Source organism: Dama dama, chromosome 14 (genome assembly GCF_033118175.1).
Source record: "Dama dama isolate Ldn47 chromosome 14, ASM3311817v1, whole genome shotgun sequence".
Classification (NCBI taxonomy): domain Eukaryota; kingdom Metazoa; phylum Chordata; class Mammalia; order Artiodactyla; family Cervidae; genus Dama; species Dama dama.
The window spans coordinates 17,540,291-17,559,664 of NC_083694.1; the positions used below are offsets into that span (position 1 = coordinate 17,540,291).

General features: G+C 36.8%; 1 protein-coding gene across 1 annotated transcript in view; it reads right to left on the reverse strand.

The window, feature by feature from the left end:
* The window catches only part of USH2A (usherin), an 892,942-nt gene that overhangs the window by 536,635 nt on the left and 336,933 nt on the right, over nucleotides 1-19,374 (reverse strand). Inside the window, exon 21 of the mRNA XM_061161192.1 lies at nucleotides 12,128-12,258. Within this exon, the coding sequence (XP_061017175.1) occupies nucleotides 12,128-12,258 (131 nt within the window). The remainder of the gene's footprint in view (nucleotides 1-12,127; nucleotides 12,259-19,374) is intronic.

Consider the following 19,374-nt stretch of genomic DNA (forward strand, 5'->3'; position numbering starts at 1 on the left):
AGCACTCAGCTTTCTTTATAGTCCAACTCCTCACATCTGTACATGACTACTGGAAAAACCATAGCTCTGACTACATGGACCTTTGCTGGTAAAGTAATGTCTCTGCTTTTTAACATGCTGTCTAGGTTGGTCACAGCTTTTCTTCCAAGGAGGAAGCGTCTTTATATACATGTTACTCATACATATATTGTATATTTGTTAGAAACCAATTTATAAATTTCAACACAATCCTGAGGCAAGCATGCACACATTTCAAACAGAACTCAAAAGTTAAAGTTAATACATCATTCTGGCATTTCTCTGATGTACTTCTGCATCACCATGAGGCTCAAATCTAAAAAGAACTTCTCTTCAGAATGAAAATCTCTTTTAAGTACAATTGGATTTTGAGTAACTATTCTCAAACATAAGTAACTATACTCAAACAAAAGGTAATGAATTTTCTATTCAAATATTTTAAATTTGGGGCCAGAAATATAAAAAAGACAAGACTTTGAAACTAAAAAAGTACCATTCAAATGATTCTGCTCTAAAGATAGTAAAATGTGTGGCAAGTTAGTTTCTTTTACCTTCACTACACTATGAATACCAAGAAGGAATTAGATTCACACTAAAAATTAGTTACTAAAGATTATCATATTGAGTGAAGAAAGTCAGATGAAGAAAGAAAAATATCGTACAATATCCCTTATGTGTAGAATCTAAGAAGAAATGATACCAATGAGCTTATTTACAAAACAGACTCACAGACTTAGAGAATGAACGTATTGTTGCCAGGGGGGAAGGATGAGGGAAAGGGATACTTAGGGAGTTTGGGACAGGTATGTACACACTGCTGTATTTAAAAACGATAACCAACAAGGACCTACTGTATAGCACATCGAACTCTGCTCAATGTTAGGTGGCAGTATGGGGTGAGGGAAGTTTGGAGGAGGATAGACAGATGTGTATGTATGGCTGAGTCCCTTTCCTATCTACCCAAAACTATCACAACATTGTAAATTGGCTATACTCCAATATAAAATAAAAAGTTTAAATTAAAAAATTAGTTACTAATACCTTTAACGTAAGTATTGTGGTTAAACTTAGTATTCAGTGATTTGTAGTCTAAAATCGAGCATTTGTATTTTTGCTTAAGGGAATAGCATCAAAGTTAAAAATGAGTTCCTAGGTGGATAAAATCAGGAAATGGCAGGTAGGTATTAAGAATAGAGATTAGCTCAGAGGAAGTGAGAGCAAGAAAATAAAGAGACGAAGAGATCCCTTTCATCTTAACAGTTTGGGGCCATGTATATCATGGTTAGCACAATGGTACATTTTTTAATGTTAGTGAACACATAAGACTAAGTAAAAGATATTTCAACTTTGTTACCATCATCATTTACAACTACTATGATTAAAGAAAATGAAATAGAAAATTACTCTAAACCTTCTAAAGGAAAACAATTTTTGCTTGCTTTCTTAATAAAGTAGATCTTAGCAAAAATTGTGTGAGCATCCTCAGTCATGTCCAACTCTTTGCAACCCCATGGGACTGTAGTCTGCCAGGCTCCTCTGTCCATAGAATTTTCGAAGCAAGAATACCGGAGTGGGTTACCATTTCCTTTTCCAGGGGATCTTCCCAAACCAGGGAATGAACCTGTGTCTCTTGTGCCTCCTGCATTGGCAGGCAGGTTTTTTTTACTAGTGGAACCACCAAATAAGGCCCTTAGAAATAATTAACTTCAATCAATAAAAAATTCTGAAATCACAACAAAACCAAAAAAAGATTGGATAAAATATTACAAAATACATGTTCAAATTACATGGAATGTTTCACCAAATTCTAATTCTTTTGCTATACTGGTTTTCAAAAATGATAAAACTGACAATTATCTGATGTAATATGGTGATGGTTTAATATCACAAAAAGTGCAGTATTAATCACACCATTGTCAGTAAAATACTTGTTTATATTTCTCTAAAGTAGCTTCAGCAACAAACCCTGTCCATTCTATGCATTTAATTGGCTCCTGTCAGGCCTCATACAGAGCATGACAACATGTATGACATACAGAATTTCATATTACCAAAAAAGAGGTTTTAATTTCCCATGAGTAGGGGAGGGTTTGCTTCTCTCATGGACAATATCCTAACTTTTATAGGCAACTCAATCAGCTAGATATATGACCATTTTGATAAGTTCTCAAATCTTTATAAGTTGACTTTCCATATAACTCTTTCTCTCTACATATTCTTTTATTTTCTTCAACCCAATTTCAACATTTTAATATTTTACAAACACACATTTCATTATCGTAGTTTAATAATTAAAACCAGAACTGGTGTCGTGCCCAATTAATGTGCCCTGGTAGCATGCCCATTAGTTTTTCCATTAGTGAATTCAACAATACTAATGGGATTACTAGCATGGGATGCTAATTGGGCGTGACATAAGAAACTGGCTTACTTCTTAGCATACCCTTGCTAATGATGAAATTAATGAGCATTTTATTAAATGCTGTCTCATCAAAGTGTACTTAGTTAGCGTTAAAATTGTTACAAACGATGCTGCATTCTAAAGATCAGGTGTCTGAGTAAGTGGTTCTTCATATTATGTTTGGCAACAATGTGAAGCATTAGTAGTTCTCTACATCAGAAATCACACTTATTGGTGACACATTCAAGTACATAACAGATAGTCTCACTATGCCAAATTTTCTTCATACTTAGGGGACCTCTGTATACTATTTTGATGATAGTTTAAGATATTTCCCCCACCAATATTAAGAGACTAATCCTGTGGTCAAGTCTGGTGTCATATGATGCAGTTTGTTCTTTCTATTTGGAAAATATTAGACACATTAAATAGATGCTATTCTGAATTTTTTGAAAGCTTTCACTTTCACCACTTCTCTAAGTGAAGTCAGTTTATTTTGTGAATGAACATAAAACATTTAAATGAGAACCATGAGTCACTACTAGTCAATAAAATATCATCTGATCAACTATTTCCAAATTGAAATTAATCTAATAAAAATGGGAAGACTATAGCCAACTTTTTGAGACAATAAAAAAATACAGCAGTTAAAAATGGAGTATTTTTTCTTTAGTGACTCTTAACAATAATTCTAAGTATTCAGTGTATAATATGCAAACATATATCCAGTTTTAAATATTATAAGAAATAGTTTCCCTTTCTCACAAATATATCTTAATAGAGTGAACTGGATTCAATTCATTGAATGAATTCTACAACTTTATGTAGAATTACATTGTTGTGTAAAAATTCATTACCTAAGTTTATTAAGATACTTTTACAAGAAGAAACTACACAATGACTGCTGGAGTAGGAAATGGCAGCCCACTCCAGTATTCTTGCCTGGAAAATACCATGGACAGAGGAGCCTGGCGGGCTAAAGTTCATGGGGTCGCAGAGAGTCAGACGCAACTGAGCATGCACACAGAATGACTACAGGTATTTTTAAACTATGTGTTAGAGAGTAACTTTAAATTCTTACAAAATGCTATTTCCACAACTCAATATTTAATTATTTTGAATGGATTCAGGAACAGTAATCTGAAAACAGCCATTGATATAAGTCAAAGTATCTAACTAACTGACAAATTAAAACAAATAAGAACTAAGTTACATTATCATTAAAGAGTCAGAAATTTTATCCTAGAAAATGAGCAATTTTCTTCAATTATGAATACTATTTTACCAATATTTATCAAGCCAGGAAGTCAGCCAATCTGTCAACAGACATTTATGTGTTACCTACTATATCCCAAGGCTCAGCATGTTAAGAATCCGCCTGCAATGCAGGAGATACAGGAGACAAGGGTTCAATCCCTGGGTTGGGAATATCCCCTGGAGAAGGAAATGGCAACCCACTCCAGTACTCTTGCTAGGAGAATTCCATGGACTGAGGAACCTGACAAGCTACAGTCCACAGGATCGTAAAGAGTCAGACATGACTGAGTGACAAAGCATGCACATTCCTAGGACTGTACTGAGCCTCAAGGATATATTTGTCCTGTCCTCCCTGGACTGTACACTCATATAAGAAAGACGCATGGAGTAAATAACTACTTGTCTGATGAGTACAGTAAAATGTTCATTAGATAACCTTGTATCCTTTAAGACACAAGGAAAAGAAACCTAGCTTAAAGCGGTACCTAAATTATTTAAAATATAAATATTTTGAATGTCAGTGACAGACATATAAAACAAACTCTTCAGCTTCTTCAAATTTGCGGTGGCTCTTACTTTGTTCAAGAAACCATATTCATAACATACAGAACAGACTTTCAGTTGCCAAGGGGAAAGAGAGTGAAGAAGGCAAGGATTGGGAGTTTGGGATTATCCAATGCAAACTATTACAGGATATGTAACCAACAAGGTCCTACAGTATAGCACAGGGAATGATATTCAATATCCTGTGATAAACCATAATGGAAAAGAATATTTTATATATCTATATATCTATATCTATATAGATATATGTGTGTGTGTGTGTGTGTGTGTGTGTGTGTGTATATATATATATATGTATATATATATATATATATGGCTTCCCTGATAGATCAGTTGGTAAAGAATCCACCTGCAATGCAGGAGACTCTGGTTTGATTCCTGGTTCAGAATGATCTGCTGGAGAAGGGATAGGCTACCCACTCCAGTATTCTTGGATTCCCTTGTGGCTCAGCTGGCAAAGAATCTGCCTGCAATGTGAGAGACCCGGGTTCGATCCCTGGGTTGGGAAGATCTGCTGGAGAAAGGAATGGCTACCCACTCCAGTATTCTGGCCTGGAGAATTCTATGGACTGTCATAACGAGTCAGACACAACTGACTGACTTTTGCTTCACTTCACTTCACACGTATAACTGAGTCACTTTGCTATACACAGAAAGACAACATTGTAAATCAACTATGTGCTGTACTGCGCTTAGTTGCTCAGTCATATCTGATTCTTTGTGACCCCATGGACTGTATACTTCAATTTTAAAAAGTTCAGTTCAGTTCAGTTCAGTTGCTCAGTCATGCCCAACTCTTTGTGACCCAATGGACTGCAGCATGCCAGGCCTTCCTATCCACCACCAACTCCCAGAGTTTACCCAAACTCATGTCCATTGAGTTGGTGATGCCATCCAACCATCTCATCCTCTGTTGTCCCCTTCTCCTCCTGCCTTCAAAGTTTCCCAGCATCAGGGTCTTTTCAAATGAGTCAACTCTTCACATCAGGTGGCCAAAGTATTGGAGTTTCAGCTTCAACATCAGTTCTTCCAATGAACATTCAGGACTGATTTCCTTTAGGTTGGACTTGTTGGATCTTCTTTCACTCCAACGGACTCTCAAGAGTCTTCTCCAATACCACAGTTCAAAAGCATCAATTCTTTGGCTCTAGGCTTTCTTTATAGTCCAAAACTCACACTAATACATGACTACTGGAAAAACCATAGCCTTGACTAGATGGACCTTTGTTGGCAAACTAATGTCTCTGCTTTTTAAAATACTGTCTAGGTTGGTCATAACTTTTCTTCCAAGGAGTAAGCATCTTTTTACCCATGGCTGCAGTCACCATCTGCAGTGATTTTGGAGCCCCCCAGAAATAAAGTCTGCCACTGTTTCCACTGTTTTCCCATCTATTTCCCATGAAGTGATGGGATCGGATGCTATGATCTTAGTTTTCTGAATGTTGAGCTTTAAGCCAACTTTTTCACTCTCCTCTTTCACTTTCATCAAGAGGCTCTTTAGTTCCTCTTCACTTTCTGCCATAAGGGTGGTGTCATCTGCATCTCTCAGGTTATTGATATTTCTCTCAGCAATCTTGATTCCAGCTTGTGCTTCATCCAGCCCAGTGTTTCTTATGATGTACTCTGCATATAAGTTAAATAAGCAGGGTGACAATATACAGCCTTGACGTGCTCCTTTTCCTATTTGGAACCAGTCTGTTATTCCATGTCCTGTTCTAACTGTTGCTTCTTGATCTGCATACAGGTTTCTCAAGAGGCAGGTCAGATAGTCTGGTATTCCCTTCTCTTTCAGAATTTTCCACAGTTTATCGCGATCCACATAGTCAAAGGCTTTGGCATAGTCAATAAAGCAGAAATAGATGTTTTTCTGGAACTCTCTTGATTTTTTGATGATCCAGTGGATGTTGGCCATTTGATCTCTGGTTCTTCTGCCTTTTCTAAACCCAGCTTGAACATCTGGAAGTTCATGATTCACATATTGTTGAAGCCTGGCTTGGAGAATTTTAAGCATTACTTTACTAGTGTGTGAGATAAATGCAATTGTGAGGTAGTTTGAGCATTATTTGGCATTGCCTTTCTTAGGAATTGGAATGAAAACTGACCTTTTCCAGTCCTGTGGCCACTGCTGAGTTTTCCAAGTTTACTGGCATATTGACTGCAGCACTTTCACAGCATCTTCTTTTAGGATTTGAAATAGCTCAACCAAAATTCCATCACCTCCACTAGCTTGTTTGCCATGGTGCTTCCTAAGGCCCACTTGACTTCACATTCCAGGATATCTGGCTCTAGGTGAGTGATCACTCCATCATGATTATCTGGGTCATGAAGATCTTTTTTGTACAGTTCTGTGTATTCTTGCCACCTCTTCTTAATATCTTCTGCTTCTGTTAGGTCCATCCATTTCTGTCCTTTATTGAGCCCATCTTTTCATGAGATGTTCCCTTGGTGTCTCTAATTTTGTTGAAGAAATCTCTAGTCTTTCACTAGTCAGTTCAAAAAAAGGAGGGGAAAAAAACTCTATTCATATTCCTAATGCAAAAGAGAAAAAAAAAAATGTAAGACTATATCAAATAGTCTCCATCCCCCAGTTTCAACAGTTATTTGTCTGATAATAATACATGGAGATTTCATTAAAAAGTTAGCAACTTTGTCCAGGTAACCTGGATAAATTCCTTGGTGGTGAGAAAGGACCAATCCTGGCTAGCTTGAGCTCATGGACTCATGTATAAAGAGCATCATGACCCATGAGCATGTAGTGTGATTCATCTGATTACATTTTTTTCAAATACGTCCTAAGGCAGGCCTACTCAGTCAATTTTTGTATATATTAATTATTACTTTACTGAAAATGCAGGTGATTTTTGCCTTGTAGATGGATAGTATTATTTCCATGTAAACATGTACTTTGAAGGGATCATTAGACCCTCTCTATCCCCCTGGTTCTCCAACTGTTTGGCTTTTAACAGTTTCATTAATATTTGTTGGGCAAGTAGCAGATTTGTATACAAGTCAGGATTTGGGTATGCAGGGCAGGGACAGAGCAGTGGGGGATGTCAGTGTTAGTGAGGAGTACTCTCAGGCACTGTCTAAGGGAGGAGGGTAAGGGGTGGGAACTGTGGGCAGTGCCCTGTGAACACTTCCTAGAAGTCTGCTTTGGTTTATACCAGTCTATCTTATCATGGAGAGGAGATATAAAAAGATGAGATGGAGAGCGTTTTCTAGAAGCCAACCTCAGGATCTGAACAGCAATCATGTGGCTGAGTGGAGTTAAGCATTGTTTAACATCTTCACCTTCTATTTCTGCAGAATCGGAAGCTATCACATCCTTTAGAAAGAAAAGCAACTCTGTCGAATAGATGGCAGTCATGCTTCAGTTCTGATGGAACCATTTTTTTAAATGAATTCTGCAAAGATTTTGCTCGGCATGTTTAGAGAGTATGGGGGGGAGGGGGGTGCGGCAAGCAAGGCACGTTTATTAGACACGCAAAGCCTGTGAATAAACCTGGAGCCTTTGCACTATTACAGCTGTAGCTGCTGGGCTTGAGTGGTCCCCTAGAGTTATACCCCAAACACCAGGATGGATGTTTATGAGGGCATGACAGCTTGTAAGCGTGAGGCAGTGTGAAGTCACCCTGGCACATTACCATGTCCAAGTTCAGCAAGACTCTGTACATCCATCTTGGAAGACGGGCGTCCCAGGAGAGGATGGCAGGACTGGCATTTTGTTTCTTCCTCATTCCCGCATTTCCAGTGCATAATTGTCTACCACAGTGCTTGGGGTACAATGCATTTTTTAAAAAAAGATTTTTATTTCCTATGCAAATTGGCTGGTTATCTACTTATGTGACAGAGGGTTTTTGATTTGTTTGTTTTGCTTTGTTTACAGTTTTCGTCCTCACCCAGTGGCATTCGATCCCTCAACCTACAGCCCCTGTATTGGAAGGTAGAGTCTTTACCACTGGACCTCTGAGGAAGTCCGAGGATAATACACTTTTAACAGTGTTTCATTGAATGAAATGAACTAAATTCAGTGCCAGTTCTATCATTAGATCACTGTGTGACTCTAGTTGAGACATGTCATCTAAAGCAGGGAAGGAAACAATACCTCATGAGGCAACTCCAAGAATGAAGAGAAAATCCACGTGAACCCACGTTGTGTACTTTTAAAGCTCTATGAATAAATGTCTATACGATTAAAGTTTTCCCTTTCTGGCTTTGTCTCAAATATACCCAGATAGTAATTTAGGTAGATTTAGGTAGAAATTAGGTTAATTTAGGTAGAAAAAGCAGAACCAGATTTTTTTTCTTTCTCATTGATTATTCTTCTATTTTAGTGGATTGTTTCCTTTCTTTTATATTTTTGCTGATATTTACAATCTTGCAGCCTTTTATTTTTCCCATCTTGTTAATCATTCTTGGAGTGTTTTCATTCTATTAGTAATTAACTTCTTTTTTCACATTTAAAATCAAATATTTTTGTCCATTTATTTTATGGAATCAAGAAACTAATATGACCTATACTGTAACTCCCTCCCTCTATTAAATTGACACCTTAGAAACTTTTAAGTCATTCATCTTTTGACCTCTCCTTCAACTATTAGTAATTTTAGCATCAAACAAATATCAGATTTCTTTTTCCTTTGCTGCCTGTCTCTTCTATGTCAAAGATTCTTTGACTGTAAAACATATTTCTATTCAGCCTGTCATTAAATACTTTGGCTGAACTTAATATCCCTAGGTTTACCACTCACCACTGCTTCTCCACTATATTTCAGATTATTTTTTTCCTTCTGATTAGAAGCCTTGCTGAAACATTTCCTTCCAATATAGTGCATGGATGGCATTTTAACTGAGTCTCTGGACATCAACAAGCATTCTTCTTTCATGTTGAAAAGCTTGGTCACAGATCTGCTGTATTACTTTGGGAAAATTAATTTAACTCTGACTTAGATTTTCACCTGTAAAATGGGAATAACAATAATAAGTATCTACCTTATAGAATTGGTGTGATGTTTAAATGAGATCATATGTCTGTGCATTTATGTACAGAGAGGACACTTAGAATAATGGATAACACACAGAGGTCCTATAGAAGCACAAGCTTTGCTTAATCTTGCCAGGCATTTGATGAGTCCTTTCAATAAATTCATAATCAAACATTCTTCTTAAATCAGATTTTCTCTCCTATTTTATATTTCATTAATTTCTCTTATCTATCTTTTACGGTGCATGTGTTTTTTGCTTTCCTTTTGAATTTCTTCTTCATAGTAGTATCCTCCTTAATCTTTGTTTTCATATTTTTGTTATGTATTTTGACCTAGTAACGAATCTCAGCAGTCCCTCTTCTAAGTAATCAACTTAAAGGGTTCAAATGAAAAACAATATTTTCAGTTCTGTAATTCAATCAACTTCAGTGTGCTGCCTTTGTCTTCCAAATGCCATCTGCCTTGCCTTCAGAAGCAGCTGTTTCTTACCCCTTTCTCCCAGGATGCAGGACCTGCTTAGATGTTTGCTATTTCTTATTTGCTTACTCATTGCCCACCTATGAACATCCCTTAAGAAACTTCAATTCTAGGGGATGCCCAGGAGCCCTTATCAGGCCAGGTGGTTAACAGGCTACTGTCCAAACAACAGGAATAATCCTTTTTATCCCTGGTCTTGCCAGTTGCCAGCTCATGGCTTTACCAGCTTCCTAACCCAGGAAGGGCTCAGTCTGCTTCTTAAAGACTTCTGTAGGGTCTGGGGCGGTGCTCAGACACACTCAGCCAGCAGGCCCTGCCTTTCCTCTTCAACATGAATGGGTCTCCAGGGTGTAGGAAGCTCTTCACCTACAATCCCTTAGATACAAGGGGAAAAGTTGTGCCTGTTTTACCATATAACAGAAAATGCTTCTTTGACAAGCATACATCAGCAGTTTTAAGCTGAAAACCTGAGTTTTACATAGTCCTTTTCCTCAGTTACTCATGGGCCCAATACAGTACCTTATGGCAAATGCTTACTAACTTTCCTTTAACTGAAGTGAAGACTATGCAATAGTTTCCCATTTGCCTTGGTTCAAAACTGGGAAAGGAGTATGTCAAGACTGTGTATTGTCACCGTGCTTATTTAACTTACACGCAGAGTATATCATGTGAAATCCTGGGCTGGATGATGCACAAGTTGGAATCAGGCTTGCAGGGAGAAAATTCAATAACCTCAGGTGCGTAGATGACACCACCCTTAAGGCAGAAAGCGAAGAGGAACTAAAGAGCTTCTTGATGAAAGTTAAAAAGGAGAGTGAAAAAACTGGCTAAAAACTCAACATGCAAAAAATGAAGTTCATGGTATCTGGTCCCATCACTTCATGGCAAATAGATGGGGAAACAATGGAAAACAGTGACTTTATTTCCTTGGGCTCCAAAACCACAGCAGATGGTGACTGTAGCCATGAAATTAAAAGACCATTGCTCCTTGGAAGAAAAGTTGTGACCAACCTAGACAGCATACTAAAAAGCAGAGACATTACTTTGCCAACAAATGTCCATCTAGTCAAAGCTATGGCTTTTTCAGTAGTCATGTATGGCTGTGACAGTTACACCATAAAGAAAGCTAAGTGCCAAAGAATTGATGCTTTTGAACTATGGTGTTAGAGAAGACTCTTGAGAGTCCCTTAGACAGCAAGGAGATCAAACCAGGCAATCCTAAAGGAAATCAGTCCTGAATATTCGTTGGAAGGACTGAATGTGAAGCTGAAACTCCAATACTTTGGCCACCTCATGCGAAGAACTGACTCATTTGAAAATACCCTGATGCTACGAAAGATTGAAGGCAGGAGGAGAAGGGAATGACAGAGGATGAGATGGTTGGATGGCATCACTGACCAGATGGACGTGAGTTTGAGCAAGCTCTGGGAGTTGGTGATGGGCATAGAAGCCTTGCGTGCTGCAGTCGTGGGGTCACAAAGAGTAGGACACGACTGAGTGACTGAACTGAACTGAACTGCCCTTAGGAAAAATTTAAACTCTTTCATTTGCTTCCAAGATCCTAAATTACTTAGTCTCTACCCAATTTTTCAACCTACCACCATTCTCTTTGTTCTCTATAATCATCTTAATCTCATTTCAATGCACTGAATATGCCATGTTCACATCTTAACTGAGACACTGAATATTTGCTATTTGCTCTGCTTGGAAATTTTATTACAGCTCCTTCCCTCATCTCCTGTCAGTATTTCCTCTGGCCTGCCCTACCTCAAACACTTTTCCTCTTGTATAGATACACACTCCTATGCTTTTATTTATTGTTTTGCATCTCAGTTAAATATTACATTTGCAGAGAACTAACAAAAGGAAGACCCTTTATTTTACTCACTCATAATACTTAGTAGTGTACTTCTCTTTCACAACATTCAGGAGTATTTTTAAAAAATTAACTATATACTACCTAGATTGTTTCATAGGGGTATGGTCATATTTAACTTTAGAAGTGTTGCAGTCATCAATACTGAGCTCAATAGTACCTGATGGACACAAACATTGTTGGTGAAGAAAAGAAAATAGAGATAGGGTGGGGAAGCAAGAAAGAAGGGAGGAAAGGAAGAGAGAGAAAATGGAAGGGAGACAGAGAGACATAATTTTTTCAAGGAATGCAGTTAAAAACTTTAATCTTCATGATAAGGTAGCATATGGTTGTGAAAAAAGCATGTAGGTTATCAGCCAGTCTATGTTGTTTGAAGATCTGCTATTTTAGCTGTGGGTAAGTCACACCACTTTTGTAAGTTTCATTTTCCATGTTGTAGAGTGGGAATAATGAAGTACTCACCTGTAAGTTTTTGGTGAGGATTCATTGTGAAAATATAAGCACCTGATAAACTTTCAAAAATGTCAACTCTTATGATTACTCATTTACCTGAGGATCAAAAAGAAAATACGGGCGTCCATTCTTCAACTGAATTGCAAAATACTCTTCCTGATTGCCAGGTGATGCCGCAAAGACAATCAAACCTTCAGGCACCCTTGTTCGAAAGCTGGCTTTAATACCTGGGGAGAAAAGTGCAATCAGCAAATCAGGGCTGGGTTTTGTTGATTCTCTCTGGTAAGTGTACATTTACTTTCATTATTATTTATGATGTAAGGAGTGCCATCGGGGAATTATATACAACATTGCCCTGGGATGGTCCAGCCACTTGGTTTTCACTGTATCCCATTATGAATGCCAACCCATACTTGGAAACTCCAGCCTGCAGTCCCACTAATCAATATATAATGAAGTTTAAATATGTGCAAAACTTATCAACATAAAAGATATGTTGTCAACCCAAAACCGGATACAAAAGGGATAAATGCACTAATATTATCAGAGTCATAAAAATAAATGGATTTTGATACGAGTGAGAGAAACAAAAGGGGCTTTATTTAAAATACTTATAAAGAGTTAGTCCAGTATAGAAGCTAAAAACTAGAAAGATCTGCTATAAAGTGGTCCACAGAGCCAATTTTCCTGTCACTAAATGCTCTGCAGCCTTCAGAATTCCAGGGGCTCCACTCACCTTTCAGATTACCTACCAGCACTGCTCGAGACACACAGTGCTCTTGGCTCTCAGAAATGGCCCCAGCTCAGGAAGCAAGGGAAACATGATGGTTCTCTATGATGTCTTCCAACTACTGACAACTGGCCCGACCTCCACTCTACGAGGTGTCCCATCCATTCAACCCATACTATTGAGCTCTTCCTCCAAGTAAGATGTTTTGTCAATGAATTGAAACTGGCAAAGAAGCTTATGAGGTTCAATTGTTGTTCTCAAACAGCTTCAAGTTTAGTTGGAGATATAAAATGTATGTGTCTTAACAGACATATCAATATTTCATAGGAACATGGAATCTTAGGTATACGAATTAAGGTAAATTGCAGGAGATGGAAAGAGTGAACATCGCCATTTTAGGAATCAGTGAACTAAAATGGGCTGGAATGTGTGAATTTAATTCAGATGACCATTATAGCTACCACTGTGGGCAAGAATTCCTGAGAAGAAATGAAGTAGCCCTCATAGTCAACAAAAGAGTCCAAAATGCAGTACCAGGGTGCCATCTCAAAAATGATAGAATGATCTCTGTTCATTTCCAAGTCAAACCATTCAGTTTCACAGTACCCAAGTCTATGCCCCAACCAATAATGCTGAAGAAACTGAAGTTGAACGGTTCTATGAAGACCCACAGGACCTTCTAGAACTAACAGCAAATAAAGATGTCCTTTTCATCATAGGGGACTGGAAAGCAAAAGTAGAAAGTCAAGAGATATCTGGAGTAACAGGCAAGTTTGGTCATGGAGTACAAAATGAAGTAGGGTAAAGTCTAAGAGGTTTGCCAAGAGAATGCACTGGTCATAGCAAACACCCTCTTAAAACAGCACAAAAGATGACTCTACACATGGGCACCACCAGATGGTCAATGCCAAAATCAGGTTGAATATATTCTTTGGCCCTGAGTGCCCTGTCTCATGAATCAAGCCTGGACTGGCAATCTAGTTCACATATGGTAATATACATGTTTCAATGCTATTCTCTGAAGTCATCCCACCCTCGCCTTCTCCCACAGAGTCCAAAAGTCTGTTCTTTACGTCTGTGTCTCTTTTGCTGCCTCACAGTGAGGTATGATAAGTGACATAGGCCTATTTACAAGATATCATTTGATTCAAAGGGAATAAGGAATGTTTAAAAAATAAATAAGATACTTGAGCTTGTTTTCAGAGAATATGAAGGATTCTGGGAGATGTTGTCATAAAGGCCAGAGGCATGCAAAATATTCAGGAAAGCTGAATGTAGAGAAGGGAGCTAAGAGATGAATCTGGAGAAATAGGCAAGACCCCATTTCAGGCCATAGATAGACTATCTGGCTTAAGAAGTTTGCATAGAAGACAAAGATGGAAAGGAAGGTTGTGGTATATCTATCTTTAGTGAATTATTCCAATACCAACAAAGGCAAGCTTGGGATGTGGACTTTAGACTTTCCAAAGAGGCAACTGAAACTTTTCCTGGCCTTCTTAGCTTCTGCAACTTTATCTTCTAGATTTCATGCTTTTGGCCCTTTTCAAACATGCCTGTTCTACTCTTTGTGATGTTTCATTGTCTCACACACTCTGAGTCTCTGTATCCCACCTTCTAGGATATTACATTCTTGTTGTTAGGCTTCTGATACCTCTCTCATTTCCCAGAAATAGAATGTTTGTCCCACCACATCATTTTTCAGCATTCACACTCACTTGAACCCCTCATATAAGCTTTATTACTCTCATCTCTCCTACTAAGTGGATGTAAACAGCTGGAATTTATCCTGTGGACAAAGGGAGGTTTTAAAAATTGGGTGGAGGAAGGGAAGAAGATGCTCAAAGTCAAGTTAAGGCAACCAAACTACAGTGGAATGTCTGGAGGATACAGATAATTTAACTACAGAGGAACTGGTTAGGTTATTACTGTGCTTTGGGGGAAATAAGATGATAAGGATGTTAATTAAAGACTGACACATAACTAAATGGATTGAAAGAATGGAATCTATATATTTCAGAAGAGAATCATTAAGACAAGTTGTTATGAGGTGATGATAGGGGTAATGTGGTCAATCCTTTTCACCCATTACTGAGGGAAAAATAGCATTATTAACAGAAATAGAAAGGTCAGGAAAAGAAGAAAATACAGGGTTGAGGATATAAACTCCATCTGGGGTGGAGTGAATGTATATTAATGATGTATAAAAAACTATCCATCATTTGGAAATAAGAAACTAAATCTCAGAAGAGGAAATGGAGCTAGGAAAATAAACTGGCAATCACCAGTCAAAAATTCATGTCTCTGGGGGAGCAAATGAAGAAGACATAAAAAGAACTGTTTGAGGAAATGCCCTAGTTTTAAGAGACGGAAAGAATAGGGACAATAATAAAGTTAGAATAATCAGGATAATGCCATAAAATGGAAACATAGGTAGGAGAGAAATTTAAAAAAGCAAAGTTAACTGTCACCTCCCATAAGTCCAGAATAATGAGAGCTGAAGAAAAGCTCACAGAGGTGGTCACTACTGTCTTTTTGAACTGAGTAGAATGACCAGAGTTCCAAAGGCTGGGTGATCAGGACTGATGGAAAGGATGAGTAGGAAGTGGACATAGAATTCTCACTAGAAAAATCTGGTAGCGAAAGGAACACAAAACCTAGAAACTAATAATTAGCGTGGCCCAGTCAAATAAAAGGAGATATCTACCAACAAAAGCTCAGACACAGCCAAAATCTGGTGTACCTTCTGATCAGAGGAAAATCACATTTCTATCAACTCTTTTTCTCTTAAGCGTCTCTTGTTTTGGTTCAGAGTGGCTCTCTTCCACATTTAAGTGACCATTTAAAAAATTTATATGTTGTATCAAATGCTATAATTGAAACTATTGCTTTATAATTAAACAACTGAAGGTTATTTCATAAAAATAGCTACAATTCAGAACATGAAGACAACAGAACTCTCTACCAGGGTGCTGGAGGCATCTACAGGGCAGTAAACAGGGAGCCAAAGTCAGGACTTGAGGGAAGAAATTAATAATTGCTCAGCCTGGAAATACAATTACTTGTCCCCAGTTGATGAGAAATTTAGTGAAAGAAATTTTGGATCAGAGTAAGAACTACAGAAATGGTATCAGTTATTATCTAATATCAAGAATTTGTGTGTGCATGTGTTTTTTTGGACACAGAATTTAATTTCTAAGTTTTACACTTACATAACACAGAAATAGTGTATAAAATTTAGTCCAACTAAAAGAGAATACACAAATCAAGGCATACTTCTTGTGAGAAGTGAGTATTTAGTAAAGGGTAACTTGATTTGCTATTGTATAGTCAACTTTCCTTTAACTTTTTCAAATCATATTATTTCCTTAAACTATAAAGATACATAATGAATGAGGGGTTTTTTTTTTGCAAGTACTCTATGAAGAAAAAAAATATGCACACTTTCATTGAAACACATTTTTTGCAATACTGTCATCAATAAATCCTATTTTTTGAATCAAATATCTTAAGTCATATAATCAATTGTTAATATATGCTAATATAGCCCCAGCCATTGACTTTAGATTCAACCATAAGATTTACGGTGGGTAAAGAAATGAAATCAGACACGTGGAACCATGTGAGAGAAGAAACTTTGAATATTATGTACTGTGTGATTGAACTTGACTCCTATTTTCTGCTATGCCTCATGAATGTGCTTTTATCCTGGACTCACAAATAAGAAGATTTGTAGGCCAAAGCAGAGTAGTACCAAAGTATTTTTCATTTTAAAGGTTTGTGTTAAAGAACAATGTTGATTAAAATGGGCAGAGAAGTGAAAAATACACATTTATCACCTGCTAAAATTTAGATTTTTGTTAAAAGAAAACAGGAGACATTCTAAAATTCAATTTTTGTTTCAAGTATTTGGGGAAATGATGGAGCAGTTTTCTATCTCAATAGATAAATGTATTCATTCATCCAAGGGATATTTTTAGGAAAATATATTTTGTGCAGCCACCCTTTTAGGCTATTGGGATACAGAGATGGATAAAAGAGACATACATCCATAGCCTCACATTGGAGCGGGGATCGGGATGGGGAATACGTGTAAATCCATGGCTGATTCATATCAATGTATGACAAAACCCACTGAAATGTTGTGAAGTGATTGGCCTCCAACTAATTAAAAAAAAAAAAAAATGTAAAAAAATAAATGTAAAAAAATCTGAAAATCCAAGACGTGGATGGAAATATTTAGCTTTTATATAAATGAATTTGCAACTTTAAAAATTTAATCTTAAAAACAAGATACAATGACAGGCCCATGGAATAGGCAAAGAGTTCTTGAATAATACATGGAAAATTATAATAGAAAGGAAAATGGTGATAAATTTTATTAAGAACTTTTGTCTAAGAAAAGGCACAAATAAGAGAGCAAAAAGGTGACCAACATAACAGGGAAAGATAATTGCAATATATATTTCTGACAACAGATGCATAGCCAATAAAAATATATATAATTCCTACAAATCAATAAAATAAGATAATTGACTCATTATAAGAATCGGAGCAAATGACTCTTCAAAAAAGGTGACATCCAAATGACCAACAGATGTAAACATCTAAGATGATCTTCAAAGAGAAAAAAATTTTAATTTAGTGATATTGCCATATAGTCTTTCAGAACAAGTAATTATTTAAAACACTTTTCATAGTTTCAATGATTACATCCCCATACTCTGGTCAATAATGGATATTTCAAAATCTGAGATGAAATACTGAAAATTCAGGTTTCTTTTAATTCACTTTTTATATTACTGGTGATTGTAAAAACTTCATAAAATTTTTACTATATGAAAGCAAAGTAAAGATACTTTACTTTAGCCATAAAGATAATCATATATTTTTCTGGGAGTTGTGTGTACAAATATATCTTGTCCAGTTTCAAAGGTTTATTTACTGGTTCCTACTTGCTCTATTTGAGTTCTTTAAATATTGTGGATCATCATATGTTATGAGTCACCATTCTCTGTCTTCAGGTTTATTGTAAATAATTACCTTTTTTGACCTCCCTTTTTCCATCTTTGCTCCGTTCCATCCTAATACACACACACAAACACACACATCTATTCTAAAATAATAGCTGGAGTGATCTCATCAAAAAACAATTCTGGTCACATCCTTCCTCTATTTGGTGACTACCAAAGGTTTCTTGTATTACATCAAGGAAAAGACAAAGTCATCACAACAGTCTAGAACATCCTAGATAATCCAGCCTTCACTATGTCTCTCATTTCCAGTTATACTTCCCCTTCCTCTCTCCACTCTGGTTACCTCAGTAATTGCTCTTCCCTCTGCCTGGAAATATCTTCCCAGGCAGGGGTCCCCAACCTCCAGAATCTAATGCCTCATGATCTGAGGTGGAGCAGATGTAGTAATGATAGAAATAAAGTGCACAATAAAAAAAAAAAAAGAAATAAAGTGCACCATAATGTGCTTGAGTCATTCCAAAATCCTCCTCCCACACCATTACATGGAAAAACTGTCTTCCATGAAACCAGTCCCTCACGCCAAAAAGATTGGGGACCACTGATCCCAGGCATCTTTGAGGTTTCCTATCTCATTTTTTAACAAGTCTTTTCTCAAATTCAACTTCTATCTGAGGTCCATTATGATTTGTTTATTAACAATTACAGCCACCTGTCTGCTTTACCTTTCTCCATAACACACATCATATCCAGCACTTTCTATAATTTCATCCTTTATTTACCTCATATCTCCATCCCCTAAAATGAAATCTAGAATAATGCTTGCTTCATTCTAAGTTCTCAATAAATTTTTGTGTATTAGATGCTCATCGTTTCTATTTAAAAAAAAAAAAAACTTTTAATTTATTCCTCCCCCAACTCCCATTTGGTAACCATATCTTTGTTTTCTTCGTCTGTGAGTCTGTTTTGTAAATATGTTCATTGATAGCCTATTTTTAGATTCCACATACAAGCATCATCATATGGTATTTGTCTTTCTATTTCTGACTTACTTTAGTACGAATCTCTAGGTCCACCCATGTTAATGTAAGTGGCATTATCTCATTTATTTTTATAGCTGAGTAACATTCCCTTGTATTGTATATACCACATCTTCTTTATTCATTCATCCATGAATAGATATATAGATTGCTCCAATGCCTTGGCTATTATAAATAGTGTTATGAACATTGGGTTACATGTATCTTTCCTAATTATGTTTTTTTTCTGGATATATACTCAGGAGTGGGATTGCAGGATCACATAGTAGCTCTGTTTTTGGTTTCTTAAGGAAGCTCTGTACTCTTCTCCATAGTGATTGCACCAGTTTACATTTCCATCAACAGTGTATTAGGGTTCCTTTTTCTCCACACCCTCCCCAGCACTTATTATTTGCAGAATTTTTGATGATAGCCATTCTGACCAGTGTGAGGTATTACCACATTGATCCTTTGTCTATAAAGATGTTTGAAATACTTTCTCTGTTTGTTCTATGCCTTTTAACCTTATGTTGTTTTTGACTATCCTATTGGATAAAAAAAATTACTCAAAAATTTTTTTTTAATTTGTGCTTTAATTAGAAAGTACTTCCCTACTCACAAAAT